Consider the following 18,458-nt stretch of genomic DNA (forward strand, 5'->3'; position numbering starts at 1 on the left):
ATATTGTAGGCACTACAGTAAGTGTTTTCTCGAACACTACAGTATGGTGCCTAGATGAGTAGGTGTGCCGACCGGTACACGCACAAGGAAAAAAATGGCCATGGTTTAGCTCTGGTTAACCCTAGTTGAATAGCGAAAGCAGTTGAGCGCGTTGTTTCTTCCTCGCTTCGTTCTTTCGTTGTTGCCTCTCTTTTGTGTTCTCCATAACGACTAGAATCCACTCCAGCGGAGCACATCTGGTGGAGCGCGGCTGCGGTGTTGCTAGGCAGCGGCGGCTCAAGGTTGTTCGTGGGCCACGGCATACGGCTGTAGTGCGACCACGCGACGAGCCGAGCTGGCTGGCGTAGTGTTGCTTTCGCAAGAATAGAGAGACGTGTGCATATTACAGTGTCAGATGCAGAGTTTGGAATATCTGACTCTTTCAGCTCGGCCATGATAGTACAGTATCAATTTTGCCCTGAGTACTATAAGGCCATGTATAAGGCTCTGCCCTGAGTACAAGTTCAAACACCATACTACGGCATTTTTTCTAGCTTTCTTCTGAAAATGTCTGCACCATATATTTCATATATTGTAACGCAATGCGTGCTTAGTGCATTTACACGATGAAGAGAGATCTCGCAAATCGAAAATGATCGATAGAATACGAGCTTATATTTAAATACGACACTCTACGTGTAGCGAAAATCAAGTCACGGACATACGAGTGTTTATTATCAGCGCTCGTAGTGAAATAAGAACGTACCTGTTCGCTCATTCAACCACGCGCCTCAGATCTTTTCTTTACGCTCTAATCACGCGCCGTTATTTTTTTTTTTTTTTCAGGGAAGGGGGCTTTCACCATCAGTGAAATGAGGGCTTGTGATAGCTTGAAGCTTGCTGAGACGATGCGTTACCTACCCTTATATGCTGCTCACATCCGATTTCACATGGCACCTTTGAGCCGCGAGGAGTGACTTCCCTACACAACCCCCGAGGGTGTAGCCCCCCTCCCCCTTGACTTCCTGAAAGCACCCCCTTTATTCGTAACGACTTTTTTTTTCTGCACACGACGAGGAATTTTTGTTATCTTTGTCATGAGTGTTGATTCACAAACGTTGCTAGTCCTACGCAACACATCAACGACACAAATAAAAACAAATGACTACCGCTTTTCCTACCTTCAACCGCTTCAACCACCCATCCCCCCTAATAACAATTCCTTGGGAAACCCCTGGCCGCGGCAAAGAGCTAAGTGGTCAGGCAAACTCGCTTATCCTTTTTCACTAACCGAGCGAGCGAATGTGCAAGTAACCGCGAAGCTGTCCAAAGCAGCAGATGAGAATTGGAGGCTTCCATTTTCGCGCAGGCTGGCATATATGGCCGCGGCAACAGCTAGAACGAAAGCTCCCCGCCCCCCTCCCCCTCCAAAAAAGCTAGCACTCCCCATAGGGTTTGCGCTGCATATCATGATACGTAGAAAATGATTCTGACAGCCTAAAAAAATTACCGACGATTACGTTACTTCCTAATGCGAAATTTGAGCGCAGCAAATAAGCTGTTTCACCTTTTCGATAGATTGAGGCAAAGAAATCGAGCAACACATGTATGCGCTATCACAGAATTTTTTTTTTTATTTTTCACACGTATTCCTTTAACAAAGACTCCACTAACAGTTCTTGACAGTCATGAAGGAAGCTTTGTGGTCGGAGAAATAGACTGATATATGTTCGACTTGGTACACCAATGCTTGATTCTCAAAGACGAGATCTATACAAGTGCCTCGCGAGGTTGTCACAGCCGTGACAACCTCGCGAACGCGAGGAACGGGATGTTCTCCCGCATAAGTGTTAGGAAATTGCTGTTTGTCTTTATGTCAACATTAAAGTCCCCCACTACTAACATCGGTGTGGATCGATGGACGGTTAATGCGAGTTGCAGGAAGTGCACGACGTCTTTCGTGAGTGCGGTAGGGGCGAAGTAGGCAGCTACTACCAGCAAGCCGTTGGGCAACTTTGCGGCGCACAGTTCGCCAACTTCATGTGACGTGCCAAACATTTAGACTGGTATTGCAGAGAGACCTGTGCGCAAGTAGATAGCGACTCCCGCCGCTCTGTTGTGGTCTCTGCGAGCACCACAGCAGTATAGGAAATCTATGATTTCGAGAGGCTCTTCGGGATCCATCCAGGTTTCAGCAAAGCAAAGTACAGAGGAATGGCGCAGAATGTGATCGTGGTGTACGTCCTTGGCATGTGCGGCAAGGGAGCGTACGTTAAGAATGTGGTTGTGAATGATGAATCAAGTGCTGCCAGCGAATGACGCGTCCATTGGCTGTCTGCGTGTGTTAGTGATGTGTGGTTAACATGTTAAGCTTCGCCTGTAAGAGTGGAACGCGACAGCGTCTTGCAACGCTGCCAGGGAGTCCACAGAACGCCATCGCCAATTTGGCTGTACGCCTTGCTGGACGGTAAATTTATTTTTTGAGGAAAGGAAATGTATCTCTCTCGCATATCTGGGTGGACACCTGCACCTCGCCGTAAGGGAAAGGGGGAAGATGGGAGTGAACGAAGACGCCGTATTAGCCAGACGCGCCTTTGTTCATTCCAAACCATTCAGCTGGCATTACGGAGTGGCTAGCGTGCTCGTATCGCACTCCGGAGACCCTGGTTCGATTCCCCAACTCGACCAATTTCGTTCTCGGTTTTATTGATTTATGCGGTCTAACTAGAAAGGTTAATTAGGCTATTTCATATTTATATTATTGTATTTCTATCCATCGTGTTCTGTCATTAACCTGTCAATTGTTGGAACTGTCTAGGATGTTCGACACAACGTATATGAAACGAGCAACGTCTTACTGAGTGGGGAAGTGCGTGGTGGTGGAGGGAACGCGGCTTCGTACTTATCTGTTTTTTTCAGCAGCGTCTCCTTCCGCGGACGCTGTTGTCGCTGCGGCGCGCGTCTTTCTTTTCTTTTCTTCTGACCTCTTCATTCTCCTCTATATTAATTAGGCTAATTGAGTAATTAAGCAATTAACTAAACTCAGTCCAACTTAGTTGCAGCATCACTATACGATCCCTTTGATTGGTTGCATGGTTACTAGCCAAAGTACAATTGGCCCCATTTGAAATTCGCGCACTGTGACGTCACGAGCATTTCGACCAATTGAAAAGCGTGACATTGGGGGCGGAGCTGGTTACGAGGCCGACGACGACGCGAAACCCAGGAACGGACGCCAAAGAGCTGCGCTCTAAAACATTACCTTCAGCGACAAATATGCAGTCCCGATCGATGAACCGCTCCTCGAAGTGGCATTCACACACACAGTGGAGTGCAGTACCTACTTCTTAGCCAGATCGTGGTCAACTCGCATTTTCTAAACAATCTGGGGCACCACGGCACAAAAGCAATGAAAATTTAGGCCTCTTCCTCGCCGGTTTCAAGCTGGCTACAGACTTTTCTTCACTTTAGCGTAAAGCACTGGGTCTGTTGCGAACTGCACAGCGCTATAGCTGACGGAAACAGAAGAAAATAAAGTAGTTGCTGTTCGTGTGGTGAGTGCCGGCCGACCCAGCCTGATGAAAGAATCTGCTGCCGGAACGTTGCCGCGGTGCACAACGTCCTTACAGGGGAATATCTGCTTCACCCGTAGTGTACAGTGATGTTCAACACAAAAATTGGCGAGGGCTTAGCTTTGAATAAGCCTGGTAGGTTGCGAAAGCAGAAAGAGAGATACTCTTTAATGAAATAGAGAATTTAGCCGGCGTTAAAAATCGCTGGCATGCTACTCTGCGTAGGAAGGGGAATTTGGGAGATAAAGACAGAAGGAGAGCAGTGTGGAAGAGGTGAAAAAAAAAACGAAGATAAAATGCGGTCATGAAATGGGTACTAAGGATGCAATGGCGAGTATTGATGTAACCAGCGCCTCCAACAGAAGGAACGCAGTGCGTCGCGTCTACAGGTCACGCGTGGCTACCGGCCGCCGCTGCACGACGACTGGAAGCGTCTTGGAACGCAGTGCGCCGCGTCTACAGGTCACGCGTGGCTACCGGCCGCCGCTGCGCGACGACTCAAAGCGTCTTCGGTAATTTTTTTTATATTTCGTTTTTGATGTTGTTGCGACTGAGAGAAAGAAAACAATCTACAGCTGGTATGACGTCACAGCGGCAGTAGCGCCACAGGTGCGCAGCGCGGCAAACACACACCGTAACTGCAGCCGGGCTCTCTCAAGGAGCGAGTTGGTCGCCCATAATCTACAGCTTGTATGACGTCACAGCGGCAGTAGCGCCACAGGTTCGCGGCGCGGCGTAACTGCAGCCGGGCTATCTGAAGGAGCGAGTTGGTCGCCCATATTCACTCCGCTAAAGGTCAAACGTAACTGCAACCGGGTCACGCGAAGGCTTGAAAGTGCGAGTAGTATTGCTTTCGCAATAAAAGTAACGTTATCAGCCAAAATTAAGGTGAGCGAAAAGCCAAATGCAACCGCGACGAAAAGCAGACGATGCGCACCAGAGCGCCGGGCGGAGAACAGCAGCGCCAGTTTTGTTGTCATGAGGCGGAGGCGCGCGGAACTACGCTTTGTTCCTTGCCGGTCGGCACATCTACTCATCTAGCCACCGTATACAAAGGCTACTGAGTCGAGAGCCTTCGAGATTCTGAATTGCTATCGAAACTCGAAGGAGTTGTGCCACGGCAAACTCGACCGCCGTCGAAAGTGTCCATCACATCACACCAAGGCGTTGTGGCGCCACCGTCGCCACCAATAATTTGCAGGCATGCTAGCAAAAGCTAGCAGTCAGCTTTCAAAGTTTAAACTGAAAAGGTTAAAAACAAAATATTTACTCGTTAAAGTAATATTAGTCACCCTTGAAATGGACTTCGTTGTCTTGGAGAAGCTGCAGTAGCATTCATGCACTTTTGAGGACGCTGGTGTTGGTTGCACGACCCCCTCTAGAGGAGGTCGTGGTTGGTTGATTTTGTATCGCTGGTAACAATGGTATTAAGCCTACTGCAGTATGGTATTCTAGTTCACTATAATGGTACCTTAATGGTTGGTGGCTGGGAGGGGGCCACACAGCAGCAGTTTCGTAGTCCGGCCTGTTTTTTTTTTTTTCTGCAAAATAGGCTGTATATTTTAAACTCCATGTTTTTCAGAGATGATACTGCCGTGTCCCCAGCGCTATGCTGTGTGTACTTTCCGCGTCCGAGAGTGCACGCAGCCCCCGCTCGAAGGCCCTCGAGACCCCCGGTGCTCCGTTGATTCGATCGAGATTATTTTGACTCGATGGCTAAAAGTGACAACGCTTACACTTGCTGCGTAATGCCACCGCCGAATATTCCGAGCGCGTCACGTCAAAAGCGCTGGCGCCGAACAGCGGGCAAAAAATCGAACGCCTCCCCCCCCCCCCGACTCTCCCTCGCACTGCTTTGCAGCGACTACGCCACCATGGACGCTGCCGCAGTGAAAAGAAAAGAGGAAAGTAGCTTTTTTTTAGACAAAGTTTTATTCCTTCATCCTGAACACACACACACAGAGCCATTGCTCAAGTACAACAAAAGCACTGCTTGCAAAGTCGTCGCCAATTCAGGTGACATGTCACCGGCACCATAGCGAAAAAAAAAAAGTAGTAGTAGTGGTTGTTTATTTACATGTCAAAACGGAAGGTAAAAGAATGTTTGCTGTCCCGGCATCTGCTATCGCGACGGGAAGCACCTGAGCTGGGGCAGCGAAATAAAGGATAGCAGGCAGAGAGTATAAGTGAAAGAAAAGTGGTGAGGGGACAGGAGAAAGGACAGGGGGAGGGGTACACTTTCAATGAGTCTATTTACATATCTACAAAGGTTAAAATATACATATATACAATGCGCACGCGCGTGGAGATCTGGGCGAGCGCTGCTCCATCATACGCGCACGACTACAAGGTTAAAATATACATATATACAAGTCGCACGCGCGTGGAGATCTGGACGATCGCTGTTCCATCACACGCGCACGACACATAGCACAAAACAGCTGGAGTGGGGGCGTCCAGCTGATCATCGTCCGAGGTAGCACGCGCGGAGCGTTCGGGTCACTGCACGCAACTACCTGGCGGAGAACAGACGGGACGTCAAGCCCGCCTGTTCGAGGAATCCACAGAGGCTCACGATTGTTCGCTCACGGGTGCGCGCACTGCCTTGCGGCCACAATAACGTTGCGAGGGAGTCTGGAAGAATGCCCAGCGCCCGGTAGGCCGCAAGCATGTCGCGACGGGCATCTATGAGCGCGGTGCAGCGAAGTAGCAAGTGCTCGAGTGTTTCGTCAGCACCGCACCCAACACACACTGCACTCGTCGCGAACCCATGGCGCGCACGTCGTTCCCCGGGCCAAACGCATCCAATTCGCAGGCGAAGGATCATTGCGCACTGCGCCCGCGTGAACGGGCGCAGCGCGCAATGCAATGCGCGTAATGCATGCGCTCACCTTCTGAGGTTCAACGTTTTTCTCCTCCGCGTGGTGCTTCTTTGGTAGTAGGAGCTCGCGGGATGACGTGGAACTCTGAGAAAAGTTCATCTTCTTGATAGGCCTCGCCGCTGCGCCGTTTCACTGCTGGCGCGCGTCCCTTGACTCCTTTCGCCGGCTGTCGGTCGTCGGCGTCAGACTCCCCGTCGCCACGAGTTGCAGCAGGCTCCCGAGTATCCCTGTGGCCACTTCCCGGCTGCTGCCGCTGCTCTTGCGCGTCCCCAGAAGGCACAGGAGACGCCGCGGCGTCGCGCTCACGCTGGGCCAACGAACTCGAACCGTACGAACCCGACGACGACGGTGCTGACTCGCCGGCGCCGGCAGCCCCGCTCGTTGTTCCACTGGTTGCTGTGCGCGCGATCGCAGCATCAGCATCGTTGGAGGTGGACGCATTCGATGAACGATCCCGAGCCAACGCTCGCGTCACTGGTCCAACATGGCGACCTGGCGGCTCGACGGCCACCTTGAACTCGAACTGTGAAATTGACAGCGGGCTCTTCGTCAGAGTCAGGTATTCTAGAAGCGTTTTACGGGATCGGAACTTATCCCCGTTGGGACTGATGATGTACACGTCATACCTTCCTTCTGTTCGACCACTCTTACGTTGGTGTACTCTTCGAGTCCAACCTTCAGGAACAGGTGGTTCACCAGACATGGCTTCTGTTGCTCGGTTTCCGAACAAAGAATCACACCACCCAAGCATTAGCGTGGCTTTCGCCTCAGCACGAGCTGAGCGTGCAACCAATGACAGATCTCCACATGGCAGGAGGTGACGCTGGGCATCTAGGCATCCTATCGGCAACCGCGACCTGGTAACGGCTCATTGGTCCGTGGAAACAATAAAAATGAAATAAGAAATAAAATAAACTATTGAGTTTTCTTGTACCAAAATTTCACGTTTTATTTCTGCAGATAACGGTGCATACGCCCTTCCGATAGCTAGAACAGCGTAAGATAAACTGCTTTAAACAATTTGTTCGAGCACTTAAGCGCACTTACCGGGAGTGCGCATCGGCATCTCGAGTGACACTTTGGGCTACGCGGTGCTAAACGGGAAAGCAAAGTGCACTCGTAGGAAAAAAATATGGCGACAGAAAAAGAGCGGAATTTTGAAGAGGTCGATGAAAAGGAAAAAGGATTCATAATAATTCATTTCTTAACGTGACAGCGCTAATAAAACAAGGTTCAACAGTTTTTAACGATGAAAAACATGAAAATAGAAGAACAGCCAAGAACAGCCAAGACTATCCAGAATTTCGACAACATAGAAGATGGCGGCGGGCAGCGATGTTGCATCTGATCTCGTTCCTTTGTTTTGTTGCTTCGCTTGTAGATATAACGACTCAATTTTTTCTAAAACCAGTGTTATAGTATGTAAAATAAACTTGTAAGTACTTCTTATGCACTTTTTATGCCTTCGAAGTCGCCACTGGCGAGGCTATGCACTCAGCCATCAAAAGTTCGTTCTGTGAACGCACTCCGACATGAGTGCGCACTTTGCCGAGTGCACTTACGTTAAGCCTGTTTCACATGCCAGCGAAAATGCTAGCGAATCCTGTCGCCGCGACGGAAAAACCTGTTTTGAGTCGTCGCTGCGACGAGCGGCGAGGTTTCAACAAGTTGGAAATTTTCGCTGCGACGCGCCGCTCAATCGCTCAGTCGCTTGCATGTGAACCGGCCTTTACGCCGTTTAGCTGTGCTAGAGTGCGCTTTTAGCAAGTGACTCTTCGTAAGTGCACTTCATTTTGCGCGTTTGACGGGGTATCCGCATGGTGCGACGTCTTGACACAGAACTTGCACAAGTCATGCGCGCTTATAAAACAGTGGTACGCGTTCGCGAAGAGTATGGTTTGATTTGGTTTATGGTTTGGATTGGTTTATGGGGTTTAACGTCCCAAAGCGACTAAGGCTATGAGAGACGCCGTAGTGGAGGGCTCCGGAAATTTCGACCACCTGGGGTTCTTTAACGTGCACTGATTTGGTTTATGAGGTATAACGTCCCAAATCGACTCAGGCAATGAAGGACGCTGTAGTGGAAGGCTTCGGATAAGTTCGACGTGCACTCACATCGCACACCACACGGGCCTCAATATATCGCTTGGTTTGGTTTATGGGGTTTAACGTCCCAAAGCGACTGAGGCTATGAGGGACGCCGTAGTGAAGGGCTCCGGAAATTTCGACTACCTGGGGTTCTTTAACGTGCTATGACATCACACAGTACACGGCCTCTCAAGGAATAGGACGCGAGAAAGCCTGCCGGCTGATTCATTGCTATTCCACTTTGGCCAGGAAACCACGGAAGGCTAATTTCAGGAACATGGCAAGGCACAACAGCAGAAAACTGACGACGAAAACCAGACCTGTACAAACATAAAGGGCATCAGTCACAACAATGGCGTTGCACTGCTGAGGACACAACCTCCGGACGGCTAGTACCAGTGCCAGAAATATTCCACAATAAAAATGAGTGCGTAATCAGGCAAGTGAAAAGAGAAAGCCTCAAGCTGAGAAGAATAAATGCTTATGCCTGCTTTTTCCTCACTGCGCAGCACAAGTAGCAATTACATAATGCGGCGGAAAACGCGCTAAGTGGTCCTGCAAGATGTTAGCCAGAGTAGACACCAAAAGAGGCTTTGCATGGTTGAGGCATATGTAATCAAAGAAGGAACTCAGATAATGAAGGGAAAGACAACACATGTCAAGCAGCAACGGAGAGAGAAGCGACGCCAGAGACACGTGGTGAATTGCAAGCGCTCAAGCACGAGTTGGAGTTCGCATTTTTTTACGCCTTGTCATGGTCGCCATTCAGCGAGCAAATCGTGCGCAATACCCATACTGCCTGCTGGCACGCTCAGACTTTTAGCACAGCGTATACTACCGCTATCCACCACCATTGCGCGTGCACATGGCCCCGGCGCATGAGGTGTGCCACAGCTGGCCTGCACCGGTAGAAGTCTCCATTATAAATTTTAGTCTACCATGTACTGCCACCGCCTACCGCGGCCGGCGGCTTCGGTAAGCGGTGACCGTACGCGGCGTACGCTTGTCTAAAACTCTATTGACGCCGTGCGAGACAAATATAGCAGGTTTGTCCTCTGACATGCACTACGGCGGTCACCAGACCTAGCAATTTAATTCTTACAGCAGAAAGTGGACCCATTCGCAGACGCCGCAGTCACTGTGTCGCGGGCAGGCGCGTTCGGCAAATGACTGCAAGAACCACTTCGCGGGAGCAAACTTTTACCGTGTTTTTGGCAGCGACACCCTCGGCCGCTCCACAGACATCGCGCGTCGTAATTAGCGCGGAAGAGATCGTTTCCGTGATGATCGCGCGCCCAGGCATCCAAAGTGCCGCCACCGTTTATCGCGCTGCATTAGTCATTTAGCGGGCGTCATTAGCCTGGAAGCGAACGCCTCTCCCGGCATCCTCATCCCGTTAGCGAGCAGCACTTGCGAATGGCCGGCTGTTACGGCAATTGGTTATACGACCGTTCGGAAGCATACCAAACAATCGTAATGTGCGCAACTGTGCCCTCAAGGAAACCGGGAAACCCCCTTCGCAGCACCCTCGATCCGATCCGCGCGCTCGCGGCGTATTCTGCAGAAGCGGAGAGAGACCCTCGATACCGCCACTTCGGAGACGCACCGGAACAGACTGAAAGTTTAGAGGCTATGCGACGCGTACAAGACGGATAATCAGATGCCATCGAGAGCCGGAAAAGTGGAGAGGTTTATTTCATGTAGATGCGCTTCGCCACTGCAGATATCGCGACCAACAGCATTTGCACGTCACTTCGACGGACTGGCAGCTGCCACCAAAGCATGCTCTATGCCGTACTCTATGCACTGCACGGTTCCCAGCCAAAAACGCAACAGCGTGTGCAGGATAACCTGCATCTCGAGAACAGTGCCTTTAATTGCTCAGGAGTAAACGCGGGTCCGTCCTGACGGCTGTTCGCCACGAAAGGCCCTGATCCACAGCTTCACCTTCCAGCAGGTGGGGCCCCCTAACCTGCTTGCACCCTATCCCAGCGACGCTTTTAAGCTCGACTCTGGCTTGCAAACGCTCTCCTACAGCTGGCAGTACGAAATAATTCGCGTTTCCACAATCTGAACGGAACTCGGGGGGAGGTGGGGTATGCATGCAATAAGTGCTGCAGCAGCAACGGCATCCAAAAGCGAAGACACGCAGAAAAAGTAATGCAACGCAACCACCCTGTGCAGATCCACCAGTGCGGCTCTGCATGGACACAGCTTCTTGTGCGGCATTGCTAGCATGGTATTTATGAAACCTGGCACCAGAAGAGTTGAAGAAAGCAAAGCCGGAAAAATCTTATGTCAGCATTCTACTAGAACTCCAACGTAGACCACTGGATCTATCTACACATATATTAGTTGAGGTGGCGGAAAGCACAGCATGTACTGTTGGCCTATCAGGTCTGTTCTTTTCAAATGGTGTACATTTCACGCTAAACTTGAAAGGAGTAGACGCAGCTCTTCCAACATGCCAAGGACACAGGTAGTACAAACGTAAAGACAGCGATACAAACACTTTTCTGTGGTCACTGCAGCAAAAAGAACTAAGCATACAAGGAGCTTGCTTACGCTTTTAAGGCTGCTGTACAATCATTTTTGAGCCACATGCGGACACGTCCTTGGGACTGTGCCCACGGGCCGAACAATGGTTAGATAACGACAGGCTTTGGGTTAGATGGATGGACCAAGTTGGTTGACTTCAACTAATAGTATCTGGTTACCACAGTTGAGATGTTGTTTGCATTACAGTCCATATTGGATGACAAAAATACGCAGGTCCCAATGGGCTTTGTGCATTGTCACCCTGTCCAATGCCCAAACAACAAGTTTCCATGTTAACAACACGTAGAGGCTTTGAAAAAGTTTTGTGCCCAGAAAAACTGTCCATAATTCAAGCCATCATATTACAGAGTGGATATTAGCGAGGCATGGCTGTACACAGGAAAATGTAAATTTTTAGTTCTGATAATGGCACAACCACTAAGTAATTGTTGCTTATCTACTTGACATAAGTAGCAAATTTGTTCTCTGCAAACTATGCGAGCTGATTAGAATAATGTATTGCATGGCACAGAAGTTTCGTGGTTTAAAAATAATAGTCGGCTTTACTTGACATCTCTTTGAAACAGCAGATTTAAAAATAAACCCTCTCGAGCTGGTAAAATAACACTATCGAACAAGGACGACAGTAAAGAACAGACACCACCACTGCTTCAGCTAGCTATTCTAGTCGTATTGTCCTCGTCCCTTAGTGCAGTTCCACCTCTTTGCTTTGCCACCAATTAGCCCAACAGTACACACTGTTCAAGCACTTTGGCACTAAGCCAAAGCAACAGCTAGACAAAGTGCAGCAAGCAGTGCGTGCACATGTACGCACGCACACACACACACACACACACACACACACACACACACACACACACACACACACACACACACACACACACATTAGTGTTTACTGTGCAAACAGTTTCCTACCTCTCTCAAATGCATCTTCCCAGTCAACAAAGCACAACTATTGCTCCATTTCTATGACTAGCACGTGTTCCTAATCATGAAAAACACTATGTGCTCTCACACTGCTAGAGTGTTGTGGCCATTTAACTTATTCCTTCCAAATCAGCGCGCTTTTTAACAAGCATTCCTGTGATAGCCAACTTGTCATTCTTCATGACATGTACTTACACTTTGCTCTCTTTGAGAAAGCATGTGATAAAATCCCTAGTAGTATAATGCTGAAGTGCTTAAGTTTTAACTTTCATCCTTCTATTCTGAACTGGATCCAAGTGATCCTAGCCAGCTGTCAGCAGTTGGCCCATGCTAACTCTTACTCATCCTGCCTTTCTTTTTTTTGGAATCTCAGGCAACCCCTGTTGTCCTTGGGCCTTCCCTTTTTCTTACACTCATTAATGACCTTCCTTTCAGTGTTCCACTTAACTAGTCTTCATTGATTACTTTGTTGTCTGCCATCCTACAATGAATACTATTGTTCCAACCCTCCAGAACCACCGTCTGCATGCTAGAGAATGGCCTATTTGCTAATGTTATTAGGACTTCACTAATAGTTTTCACTATCAGCATAACTAAATTTTGCCTAAATACTTGCACACTTGTTAAAATACTCAGCCATTGATGTTACCATCTACCATGGTCTGATCTTATTAATCCTTGCACGACCGCCCACAATAACATAAAAAATAACATAATTGTGCCTAGCCAGCATGGCTTTAGAAAAGGTTTGTCTACGATGACTCAATTAATAGAGACAATTCACGACCTTGCGTTTACAATAGACAAATGTGGCCAAACCGACATGATATTCTTAGACTTGTCGAAAGCGTTCGATCGGGTCTCCCACCGTAAGCTCCTCCGAAAACTTTTCCATTATCTCAGTGACAACAACATTACCAAATGGCTGAAAGGCTACCTTACACACCGGCGCCAATATGTACACTTTAAAGAGCACTCTTCATATTTTGGTGATGTGATGTCTGGCGTGCCACAAGGCTCCGTTCTGGCCCCTATCCTCTTTCTTCTTTTTATCAACGACCTGCATAATAACACTAGCATAACAGTAAGAATGTTTGCAGATGACTGCATCGTTTATAAAGAAATAACCTGCCATGCAGACCAAGCAATTCTAAACAGTGCCCTTGAAAGCATAGCACAATGGTGTGAAACGTGGCAGATGGCGATTAATGTAGAAAAAACGGCTTGCATGACAGTAACAAGTAAGAGAGTGCCAATAAACTTCCCTTATTAACTACAAGGACAGATGTTAAGGAAAGTGGAAGAATATAAATATTTAGGAGTAATAATTTCCTCTGATCTCAAATGGAACAAGCAGGTAGCATATATTACTAATAAAGCACTGGCAGCTCTCTACTCGATTAAACGCTCGCTTAAATCCGCATCAGTCGACACTAAGCTCTTAGCATACACGTCACTTGTTCGCTCTATAATGGATTATGGAATCATATGTTGGCTCCCCTTCCACAAACAATACATAGAAAAATTAGAGGGCGTACATCAGAAAGCGGTTAGATTTATATTTAACAAATATCACCGTCATGACTCCCCTCCACAACCCTTAACACAAGCCAACCTCCCCACTATACAAAACCGAGCCAGGCTACTGCGCCTCAAGTTTCTTTTCCTTCTGCTTAATGGAGGTATGAAAATCGATATGAGTAAGTACTTAATACAGTCAAACACACGCAGTACCAGAACAAAACACCAAAAGCACTTAACTGAGTACAGATTTCACAATGATATATTCAGGTACTCTTTCTTCCCACAAGCAATCCGTGAGTGGAATAGTCAGCCTTGCAATTTTGTCAACTGCGCATTACTCGGAAGATTTCATCACCAACATATCACGCTTTGTTTTGTAATAACGACTGCGATGCTGGTGCGCTGTACTCTTGTACTCTTTTTTCCTTGATGACGATGACATCCTGACATTCTTATCTGACTCTTGTTTTTTTTTTCTAACCTTGTTGCTCGTTTCTCACGACAGTATCATTCGTAAGCAGCTGTTGTTTCATTTCTTGCTCCCTAACTTTAAAACTTGTCTGCATTTTTGCTACTGTGGGTGTTTTTTTTTTCTTTTTTTTTCGTTCACGTGCCTAAGTCCTCAAATATGTGACTTGCTCCTGTTTTGTCATTTTCTTTTAGCTGTTGTATAATGCATATTGTCTTGCTGGACTACGATCACCTTTGTGTTTACACATACTTGAACTGTGTTATTTTAGCGTACATGATGTCCCTCTCCTGCGATGGCCTCAAATGTGAGGCTAGCAGTATGTTCAAATAAATAAAAAATAAAATCTAATTTGAAGACAAGGATAGAAAATTGTGGGGGTTGTGTCAACATATACATGGAGAAAGAAACAGTCAGTGAAGCCGAGAAGAGATTAAGGGAGTATTTCTTTTTAAAAAAATATAGAAACAATCCCCTATGCTTTCCTTGGCTTCAATGACTGTTGATTTTTTTCATACCCACAGTCTAGGACATTTACGCTGTAACATCTTTTGAGCATCACCTGCTAAGTTACTCCGATTTCAAAACTCCAGCACAATCTCAGCTGGGGTTTGCTAATGCCATATATGACTCAAATCCAACTTTGCTGAAGTCCTGGGATCAGTTCAAAACCAAGCCGCTTCTTTCATCCTCCGACTATTCCTGAAGCTCCAGTGTCACAGCACTAAAGTGAAATTTTAAAATTTCTTCAATTCGTGTAGAAGCTGCAGGCTTTTCTACTGTGTACAGTCGCATAACCAAATCATCTGTTACAACTCGTGGTTATCCTCATCTGAAACGGCCAGCCAGATAGATATGTTATGGGGCTAGCATTTACAGCGTTTATAAAAGAGTGCTTCCCTTTCCTCTATAATGAGATTAAATTACACATACAGTTGTGTCCTCCTGAATGGAACCAGAATACAGCTGCAGTGATTTTCTTACATGACGGCAGTAGAACACAGAAAAGCACAAACCTGTGCTCAATATTAATTTAATCATAGAGTTGCTGTTTTCCTCACATTAGTAACAGGAGTTGTTTTCATGTAATGCCCCAAAAGAGGATTATAATTTTGGTGCATAAATTTGTAAAAGGAGGCCACAAAAAACATATGTAATCACATGCAGCCATCCTAGCACAGTTTCAATTCACATGGACTCCTCATGTGAAGCAGCAAAGTAGGCAGAGCCTAGGCAAATATCTTCAAGCAATTTAGGTTAACAACAGAGTCATTTTAACGTAAGGTACGCCTAAAGAAAACTTTGGCAGTTTGAAAACCAGACTGGCAATGAAATAGGCTTCATTTTGCTGAAAATGTTGCTAATAAGCAACAGATAGCACGTTCCAAAATTTTATATATAACAAGTTAAGTAGACAATGCTCACTTTTACCTGCTGCTTCGGGAACAAGAATCAATGTTAAGATCCCTCAATTTTTTTCTGGTCAGAAAAAAAGTCTTAAACATCCCTGCAAAGCTATACAAGAGGACATATGCATGTATGCCCCACACACACTCAAATGCTTATTTTTTATTTCATTGTATTTTGCAACATCATAGCTGTCATCCGTAAATATATTTCTACAAGTTCTGCTTGAGATAACCACTATACGTGGTCAATGTATCCCTTACCATGTTATGTTTACACTGAAGGTGGCATGTACGGCCTTTTACTCAGTACTAAGCAACCACATTGTTTTCTATTCACATGGACACTTTTAGAATTCTTTAGAGTTGCATAGACAACATGCCAGCTTGTTTCTGTATGTGTCAGCATTGATTGGCTCCCAGCACAACTCTCCAGGCTTCTTTGCACTGCTGCCATTGCAATATGTGCTCAGTAATTACTGTTAAAATAAAATTGGTGGCCCGCTGTCGCTGCACAAAAAATAAAGCCATGCACTTCAGCACAGTGGTACATGACTTGGCCCCTTTAATTATGACCACACTGTGTCATTTCTATTTTGACTTTTCTAATGAACTGCAAAACATGACAGAAAGAAATCTGTATTGCTGCACGGTCACTCTTATGTGAAATTCAGAACTACTGCAGTTTACAACTGATCTTACATATTCCAAATTGTTGGGTATGTCATAATTTTCTCGTGTATTTAGATTCATATTTGACAGCAATATGATAAAATATGAAATTTTTACTATACATAATTCAGATGCACACTTCTTACGTGAATGAATACATGTCTCTTCAACTAACAGCTAAGTGATGCTTGTTTACATTACAGCAACAACCAATGTTTATAGACGACAACTACAGTGCATGAATTAATGAAAAAGCTACAAAAGACTGCAGTGTGCTAGTTACAATGACTGATGATTTAACCTGTGGCTGATCTTAGCTATTTGAGGAAATCAATGTGAATTTCCCTGTTGTAATTACAAGCGACTGACTATTTGTACTGCTAACCTAGCTCAAATCTTCTATTACGTGTCCTTGGCCCCGAGAATTGGCGATACGAATCGCGTCGTCGTTTTGAAATCGATCGTTATTCACGTTTGGGGATAGCGTAACTTTCCATGGGGGCACTCTTCAGACATTAGGGGGCAAAATATCTGTCACCGGAGTGAGAACGGTCGCTTATTAGTGGAGACTAGCCCACAAGCGATCGGACGAGTTGTGCATGATCGCGGTGTGGTGCCTTTTTTCTCTTTCTGGAATAGAAATAGCGCAAACGTTAAACGTTTCCCGCGACGCTGTTCCAGATAAAGCTCGCCTGCGGTGTTGCCAAGTTCGTTGCGGCTTCGTTCGCGGACTTCAGCGTCGGCCGCGCCGAGATCCTTGGCTGTCTGCCTTCCATGAAAAATCTCACGGCTAAACATGTCTCGTTGTCTCGAGTGAGCCACAATCAATGTGGGTATTTCTACCGCAAGATATATCTTCGTGTTTTGCTACGACACATACGCCTGTGCCGCCGCACGGGTGGCAGTGACGGGCGCGCCGATCAGAACGCTGCAGTCATACGCCCGTTCGCATATGCAGCAAACCTGATCTTAGAACACATGGAGGAATGGTGGAACACCTCTCCTGCCCCGCGCCTTCACGCGCCCGTGCGCAGAGTCGCAAAGACGCGACCGCATGCGCCTCAAAAACGGTCGTACACGCGTTCAGGTCGACACACGTAGTAGCTGGCCTTTGTTTCTAATCTGCTACGTTTCGAGGAAACCTAACGACTCCGCTTCACAACCGGGTTGAATGCAAACCCGTCCGCGCTTCGCGGGGAAAAGGGTAAAACTGCCGCGGTTGTTAGTCAACGATGAAAGAGATTCCTCCCTACTGACGCGACAACTACCACCCTGGCGGAGCCGACGAGCCGCGGTGGTGGTGGAAAACATTTATTTACACATGCACTACTGGAGGTATTGCATGAGCTGACCCAGAGGGGGCCAGCCCTTACAAGTACTAGGTGGAGGTCCCTAGTTCGGGACCCCAGTGGCGTCGGCCGCCGCCCGGGCTCGCGGCAGCGCTGATGCAGGAAAGAGACGAGCGAAGGTCGCTAAACTCTGCCCGCCACCCTCCGCAAGTGAGTCACCGCAGCGAGAAAGAACGAAAACGGCAGTCTCCCAGCGTGCCCATTTTTTATTTTACTCTATCCCGCCACGATCCGAGCGCTAAGCAGCAAGTCCAACTGTCTCGCGCGGTTATTTCATCATGCGAAGGCTAGCGCACTTTTCATCACCGGCTAGGTAGCGAGCATGGGCATGGCACACACGCGCGCGCAAGACCGCCATCGGGGTGCAGCTCTGCGCGCAACTGCAAATACGGAGGAGTGCCACACATCAAACGCCTTTCCTTACGCGCGCGTGAAGATGAAGGGGCGCTCGTGTGGAGAGGAGGTCACTTCACACGGCTCTCGGGGGGAAAAGTGACGAGAGGGGCTGCGACCTCGAGGGGTCATCATGATGCGAGTGCCGGATGCGCGCCTGCGGCGAAGTGATACGCGCCGTACACGTACGCATAGGTCGTGAAGCGGTCCGCGACGCGCACATCAAGATGGTCGGGCGTTCCCTGCGCGGGACGCGAACGCGGAAAGGTCCTGGGATGCGAACGAACGTGGAACGCGCGATATTAATAGGTCGGCTGAGCCCGCAGATAGCGCACGCAAATGATTTGGCGGCAGATCGCAGTTGTAAGTTGGCGGTGATTTGCACTCGATAAGCGGAAATTCAGTCGCGAAAGTGAGCTAGCTGCATTTCCGTTCCGCAACTAACTATAGTGGTATCAAGGGACTTTCATTTCTCAAAGAGCGGCGCCACATACTATCGCGGGTGTTCTCCCTGGCCCGCGGTCCTATGTAGGCATGCGCCACAGGCTCAGCGCGCTCCACTCGCAGCCATTTGCTAGCAAGACGCGAACAGTTAATGCACACCATCAAGACACCGCAGTCTTGACGCAAACAGCTGC

At 47.8% G+C, this 18,458-nt stretch overlaps 1 protein-coding gene across 3 annotated transcripts in view; it reads right to left on the minus strand.

Moving 5' to 3' along the window:
• Positions 1-18,458, minus strand: part of LOC149349523 (rhotekin-2-like) — a 202,277-nt gene that overhangs the window by 64,463 nt on the left and 119,356 nt on the right. Inside the window, exon 1 of one of the 3 annotated variants that reach the window (XM_089578496.1) lies at positions 6,443-6,672. The exons of the other annotated variants lie outside the window; for them this stretch is intronic. Within the exon in view, the coding sequence (XP_089434622.1) occupies positions 6,443-6,532 (90 nt within the window). The 5' untranslated portion in view covers positions 6,533-6,672. Of the gene's footprint in view, positions 1-6,442; positions 6,673-18,458 lie in introns of those variants that run through there. 3 annotated transcript variants of the gene reach the window in all.

Source organism: Amblyomma mixtum, chromosome 3 (genome assembly GCF_055824585.1).
Source record: "Amblyomma mixtum isolate Tamu chromosome 3, ASM5582458v1, whole genome shotgun sequence".
Lineage (NCBI taxonomy): Eukaryota > Metazoa > Arthropoda > Arachnida > Ixodida > Ixodidae > Amblyomma > Amblyomma mixtum.